The sequence below is a fragment of the Oncorhynchus mykiss genome, chromosome 9, assembly GCF_013265735.2.
Source record: "Oncorhynchus mykiss isolate Arlee chromosome 9, USDA_OmykA_1.1, whole genome shotgun sequence".
Classification (NCBI taxonomy): Eukaryota; Metazoa; Chordata; class Actinopteri; order Salmoniformes; family Salmonidae; genus Oncorhynchus; species Oncorhynchus mykiss.
The window spans coordinates 35,463,906-35,471,411 of NC_048573.1; the positions used below are offsets into that span (position 1 = coordinate 35,463,906).

The 7,506-nt window shown below is 44.5% G+C and overlaps 1 protein-coding gene across 4 annotated transcripts in view; it reads left to right on the forward strand.

Moving 5' to 3' along the window:
• Positions 1–5,591, forward strand: part of LOC110531968 (proline-rich transmembrane protein 3) — a 47,932-nt gene extending 42,341 nt beyond the window's left edge. For all 4 annotated transcript variants that reach the window (XM_036987866.1, XM_036987865.1, XM_021615515.2 and 1 more), the window contains exon 4: positions 2,073–5,591. In XM_036987866.1, the coding sequence (XP_036843761.1) occupies positions 2,073–4,102 (2,030 nt within the window). In that variant the 3' untranslated portion in view covers positions 4,103–5,591. The remainder of the gene's footprint in view (positions 1–2,072) is intronic.
• The last annotated feature ends 1,915 nt before the right edge of the window (positions 5,592–7,506 follow it).

Sequence of the window (7,506 nt, forward strand, 5' to 3'; positions counted from 1 at the left end):
ATATATTATGTGCTATACAGGATTTTTTTCAACATTTTTCATTGTAATTTCTGAAAATGTCAATTTATTTTTATTGAACCTTTATTTAACTAGGCAAGTCAGTTAAAAACAAATTCTTATTTATAATGATGGCCTACCCCGGCCAAACCCTAACCCGGACGACGCTGGGACAATAACAGTGCGCCGTCCATAACATTTTTTTTATCACAACTCATAAAAGTGTGGTAAATGTGTACATTTTCCTGTTTTAAATAGATATTGTTCAAAACAAGCTGTTCAGTTACTTCCTACTCCGCCCCTCAGAGACTGCCAGCAGCTCCGCCTCCGTGGGCACATAGGCCTTGCGAACATTGCTTGGATTGTTTTGACAGCTTTTTGCTATGAGGGGGAACTGCCCTAATGAAATTGCAGGAGTTCATAGCATAAATTATAACAGCACAAAGTAAGGGGACCGTCCTGGGGCTTTCAAATGTGCGTCCATTCAGTCAGAACTTAAAGGGCAAATAAAGGTGTGTTGACTGTGTTAAAGGCACTGAACTGTCTTGTTTGCTGAATGAGCAAATGAAATAGGCAGTGGCATGGTGCATATAGCCATAGAAGCACAGCGACTATGCCTCAATGCAGTCGTGATCGTGGCTTATTGGGGGTGTGGCCATCTTGTGAGAGTGAATGTCATTCCAGTTCATCTGCTCTTTTTTATTTATTCAAATCTGACTAACCCAGTGCACTGCTTGCTACAAATTCTACAGTGCCTTCAGAATGTTTTCCTACCCCTTGACTTATTCGGTCACAGCCTGAATTCAAAATGGATTAAATAGATTTTATTCTCACCCATGTACACACGATACCCCATAATGACAGTTTAAATGTTTTGAAAATTAAGTAAAGAAATATCTAATTTACATAATTATTCATAGCCCTGATTCAATTCGTTAGAATGACCTTTGGAAGCGATTGCACACCTGGATTGTACAATAATTGCACAAGATTATCTAAATGCACATTAAATCTTTAAGCTCTGTCAAGTTGGTTGTTTGTCATTGCTAAACAGACATTTTCAAGTATTGCCATATACTTTCAAGCTGTTTTAAGTCAAAACTTTAACTAGGCCACTCATTCAATGTCATATTGGTAAGCAACAGTGTATATTTGGCCTTGTGTTATTGTCCTGCTGAAAGGTGAATCTGTCTCCAAATGTATGTTGGAAAGCAGACTGATCCAGGTTTTCTTCTAGGATTTTGCCTGTGATTAACTCTAATCTTTAACACATACTGTATGTACTTTAAGAAAGTAGTGTGCGCCTCACACACACTTGCACATCAGATGCACACACACACACAATATTGTACAATATTTGCACATTATTCATTAAAGAAATATTCAAGCTCGGCCAAGTTGGTTGTTGATCATTGCTAGACAGCTATTTTCAAGTCTTGCCATATATTTTCAAGCCCATTTAAGTAAAAAATGTAACTTTTAAAATAATAATGTGCAAATATTGTACAATCCAGGTGTGCAAAGCTCTTAGAGAGTTACCCAGAAAGACTAACAGTTGGAAATGCTGCCAAAAGCGATTGTATCATGTGTTGACTCAGGGGTGTAAATACTTAACGAAATTAGGTATTTATGTATTTTAATTTTCAATACATTTCCAAAAATGGATAGGTGATAATAAGAGAGAGAGAGACTATTTACTATTTGGATTGTGTGTGAGGGCTGTTTGGGGTTGAAAGAGGTGAACTGTTTCACAATTACCCTTTGTGATTTTTGCCCTCATTGGAAAAGTTTAAATATTGAGTGTTGAGTGTCCTTTGGCCTGGTAGGAGAAAAGAAGGTCAAGATATTCAACTCCCTGTGGGTTATTAGGAGAACCTGCTGTGCTTTCAATACACTCTTCTCATAGGAAATTAGCCCCCTCTAGTGGGGTAGATGGTCCACTGTATGTGTCCACTTGTTTTAGCTGGGTTCTGCTATATTAAAGAAAGTGTATTTGAGTATTATTGTCAATCATAACAATCATGTTTTGGGACAGTTCAATATGATGAATTAACAATTTCTCTCTCTGCCTCCAGGGATGTCCCCTCTCCACATCACCCCTACTCTACATATAGTCAGAGGGCAGTACAACCCCAAAAATGACACCCGCCCAGTTCAGAGGAACCACTCTATCCCTGTGGGCCGCCCTCACCTCCACCCATTCTCCTCTCCCTCCTCCACTCTCAGCTCCTTAACTTCCCCCAACGGCACCTCTCTCCTGTGGGATGACCTGAGAAGGACGCTGGGCTTCGCCTGGGGGCTCCACGTCTACGGCTCGGCTGTCCTCTTCCTGCTCTTCCTGGCTGGAGCGACCCTGGCTCTGGTCCTATCCCCTAGCATGCACTGCCCTCACCGTGGTGCGCTGGTCCTGGCCAACACCCTCCTCCTCCTGGCGGGCGCAGCCAGGGCAGCTATGTGCCTGATTGACCCATATGGAACAAGGAAGATTCTTCCACGGTCTACATTGACTGCTCTTTATAACCTCCCTCTGCCGTTACTGGTGTGGGCTCAGGCTGCACTGGTGCTGGTCGCCATGAAGGGGGCAGGTGTGAGTCTGCTGCCATCTGCTTTGGAGCGCCCTCCTCTGGTGGCTGTGTTGGCTGTATTACAGTGCACCCTGCTGCTGGCTGCTGACCTGCTCTCCCCAGCCCTGTCCCCAGCCGTGCCTGTCACCCTGCAATCTCTATCTCTCTGCTGGGGCCTGGCACTCTGTCTGGGCTTCCTGTGCTACGTCTTCCCCAGCCTCCACCACCCGCCCACCCAGCCACCTATCCCAGAGGAGGGGAGGGCAGTTGAAGCTTGGCCGGGGGGTAGGAGGGCAGGGTCGGTGGTGGGTCGTGTGCTGGTGTTGTCTGCCCTCCTAGGGGCATTGTGCTGTGGGCTCCATGTCCACGCCACCATGTGGCTCTACGGGATGTTGGGGGACTGGAGGAGCTTCTGCTGGGACTGGTGGCTGGTGCACTTCTGGGCCCGGCTTTTGGAGCTGGCCTGGGCCTTTTCTCTCATTCTCTCGGGCTCCTGGGTGTTCTGGAGGCCCCAGAGGGCCCAAGGGAGAGGAGAGGAGGGAGCAGTGGAGAGCAGGGGGGGAGGAGATCTCCCCTCACCTGGACAGTCATCTGGGTCGACTCATAAACACACCTGCTGGGCCAAGATAGTCAAGAGCCTGACAGGGAAGCCCTGTGGGAAGTCAGAGAGTAACGGAGTGGGAGGGATAGGAGTAAGAGGAGGCGGGGCGGGGGAGCTGCCTAATAACTGGGCAGGGCAGGAGCGCTCAGGGGCTGACATCAGCAAGAGTCTGATCAGAAACAAGAACCGTGAGGCTCCACCATCACTCCCCCGTGGCATCAAGGACAGCAACCGTGGACGTAACCAGAGGGGCAGGTCTGCAGAAAATGGGGTGTCGGACAGGTCCACAGGATCTCTGTTGCAGGCGTTAGGCCACCCCCCACTGCACTTGCTTAGCGGCAGCCTGGAGCAGGAGAAGGAGTCAGGGGTGTCTCTGTATGAGTTTGACCTGCGACCCCCCTCCCCCATCGACCTGAGCCGCAGCATCGATGAGGCCCTGCACCAAAAGCACCTCCTCCATGGGGGCAGCCTGTTTCAGCCCCTGTGCGCCCCCTCACCCACTCCCTTCCCGGGCTCAGCTGTCAGTCAGGGGGGCCCCTGGCTCCGCAGGAACACCGACCCACAGATCTCTGACAGCAGTGAAGATCGCTTAGCCTGTACAGATTCCTCCGTGCCACTTGGGGGAAGTGTGCCCAGCAGTGTTCCAAACAGGCAGGTCACTGCTCCCCCCACGCCCTCTCACCAGGGGCACTGCTGGGCCGGGGACGGGGGAGCCAGTGTCCCCTCCTCAGTTTCCTGTCCCATCTCCCTGCACCCCTCCAGAACCTCCAAGGGGCATCTTGGGGATGAGGGGGAAGTCGACACAAGGCTGTTCCTCACCCCAGACACGAAGACCCAGAGGGGGAGGGTAAAGAGGGAGGGAGCGGGAGGGAAGAGTTACCTCTTGGTCAGCAGGCAGGATGACTTAGCCAGCATCAGCAGTGAGATTATTGACCTCTGAACCCATAACTCTAACCCAGGACCAATGACCAAGCCCCAAGCAAAACCATCAAAAAACAAACTTACATAAGACCTTAGACTTAAAGTTATTACCTAAGTGTTATCTAGTCAACTAGACTTTATCATAAACATTGACTCAACTACATGAGGAATGTTACGTGAATCATGGACAGAGGACCTATTTTGAGAAGATGAGGGAAAATACATAAAAGCTTTCATATCCCCTGAGTAAAAACAGATATGGGACATTATCCAGTGTTTGCTCTAAATGTGAGTGGTTCAAATGTATATATGGCACAGGTGTGGCTAACCTGACTCAGATTCTTGTGTGAACAACAGAACACACACACAAACACACGCCTACAGATACACACCTGTGTACATTTGATTAACTCGCTGCATTTCAAGCATCACATACATCAGCACATACTGTACATTCACTCCTTGTAGCACTATTATTTAAGGTGGTACTGAGCGAACAGAGGAATGGATTGATGCAGGATTCATATTGGTGACTACCCAGGGATTCCTTAAAATGTTTATTGGTCATCTCTCTACCATTCCCTCTGTGAATCTGTTGCCAGCCATGTATGTTAAATATGAACGTCGTGGCTCCTTCCTTTCTGAAAGCCCCTGTTAAAAATGCCTTTATATGAATTTATTCACTTTGTTCGCTTTGATAGTATTAATTTTCTGTCCTTGATATTTGAACTTGATGCATACGTTCATGTGTTTTTAAGAGTTGTGCCATACACATTGATCACATTGGTGGTTGATTTCAAGTTATGCTTAAAAATACATTAATAACACATTATGACCTGCGTGACAACAGTGGTCTTTTTCCATATTTCCTCTCGCAGGAAGTTCGTGTAGCAGTCCACATGCATAGGATTGCTGGTAATCGGCTCATAATTGAGTTGCTGTTTCAGTAGTTTGCCTTGTATGTAAATGTGATGTTTATTAAACAACTGAACTGACACGCAGAAAGAAAGTGCATTATCCTGTGAAACTGTGGCTGTTGCCCGGAGCTGAAGCTAAAATAGTTCCTGCTAAAACCAGACATTTTAGTTTGAAAATGATGCTGATACATTTCACCTGCTGATTGTGTGTGGTACATTCTATCATCACAGACTGTCAAAGCCCATGACTGCATTTTGTAACACTCAATATAACTGACATCACTATAAACATACCCACAATATTTTATCAGTTGCAGCATATCACTGCACACCGTGAACTTTTTTTATTTTTTAGCTATGCTCCTTGCTCCATACAGCTAAGCAGCTACGTATATTTAATTATATTTGCCTACTGTACTATGAACTACAACATTTCTGTACTGTAGTACGCTACAGCCTAGACATGAGCACTCTAGGCAGAAGTATTTTTACTACTCAAGAGGAAAATATCATACAAGTATATTATGTAACGTAAGAAAGTATGTATGTTATTTTTGGATCTTTGTAAATAAAGGTGCACTTCAAAAATGATCAAAAGGTATTTACTGTGAAGACAATCTGAAGTGGTTTACTGCAGTCTTTGAAGCGTTGAACAGAGTTATCTGCCAAGAGAGTGATGACTGGTCATGGCTTATGGGGGAATATTGGGAACAGTGACTGTCCAGCCCTAATTTCTGATATGCAGGGCTCTGTTCAGGATAGAAGTGTTGAAATAAGTTTCACAACAAACAATACCAGGGATTGCAGTAGACATTAGCATTTCATTTTTAGGGGTTAAATGGCAGTGGCACTCTCTAATTTGGAGCTGTGTCCATTTTAAAATGATACTGAACAAAGCCCAGGAGTCGACCCTCAGTCCCATATCTCCTTTTGAGACCTGGGTTGAGCAAAATAGGCACAAAATGGGAGAAGATATTTTGAAACGGAGTAAAATGGGGAGGTACTAGATCACCTTTTTTTCTTTTATATTTAAAATCCTTCCAAATGTGTCATACCGAACACGGCCTGGGTCCCTGTGCGACAGGATCAGCTGTTTTCTGCCTCTTTCAGGGTAATTGCAGTCTCTCCCTGTGACGTGAAATGATTGACTTGTTTAATATTTACAGTACAGTACAATGGGGTGGTGCTGTTGTCCACATTCCTTATAACTACACGTTTAGGATCAGATCACCCTACCTCCAATTCTAACCTTAACCATTTGGATGGATGACGAATATCTGACCCTCTATCCGTGATCTGGGACAACTTCTGCCTTCTCCTTCATTGCATTATGGGGTTGGGTTAGAAGGACCTTCAGCAGTGATTGGCAGTTGTGGGGATGTTTGTGTTGTTTGTGCCATAGTACAGCAAACCAATCAGTCCTCCTCTGTGAACAGTCATCACAGTGCAGAAGTAGAGATTTTCCAACATATTCATTTAATTCATTTGCTAATTGACTGTTTCTATATAAAGTTGTATTATATTGTGTTGAGGCATCTTATCTGGTTTCAAATAAATATGAGAAATATTTTAAAATAATCTGAAATAATATGTTATTACTTATTACTCTTTACTTACAGTATTATGTGTTATTACACTTGTAGTACAGGTCTTAAAAATGTCACAACATGTAAATTGCTTTAGATAATGAAGGCAGTCCTATATTATTATACAGCTCATTCATTTACTCGTTTATTATCTTGTTCACTTAATCTTTCCATCCATGAATCTTTTTAGGAAGTTGTTCTTGTGTCCTTGGCATTACGGGCCACATGAGTGAGTGAGAGAGAGAGGTATATAACAGAGAAACATAGAGGACAAGCATAAATGTATGCAGACGGTACCCTGGAGTTCTGCTCCCAGATGGACTTGGGCAGCAACTGGACTGGGAGGTGAGTCTTGAGGTGAGGAGAGGTGGTTAACTTGTCTAGAACCTCCACCCCCAGGACAAACAGTAGAGTAATAAAGTAGCTGTTTGATGGCCATAAACAACGTCACCAATCCCTCTCTTGATTTTAAACATGTTTTTACATATCCATTTACAGTGAAATTACAAAATGGCAGAAGTAAATGTTGAAGTTTTCCAATTCTCTATTATAAACTGAAGGGAAAAGTGGAATGTGCATCTTCAGGAAAGGAACTTGGATGTCAGAAGCTCAGGGGCTGTCTGACCAAAGTACAGCAGGTCTAGAATGTAGGAGACCAACGTGGTTCCTAAGAAGGATAAAGAGAGAGGATGGATACACAGTCATTCACAAACCCAAACACTGTCTTTAATGAAACATCAACATCAGACATAGAGAATGTAATCCAGCCTGGCCTGGAAGTTATTCTTCTGTCCCAGCTGTCAGTGAAGTAGTTGGTCATAGAGACTATGGAAGTCAGAGTTTTGGTTTAAGTTGGCAGCCCCATCTGTAAAAATGAGAAATGTAGGTTATTTTCTCCAGAACCAAAACAATGGGGTGTT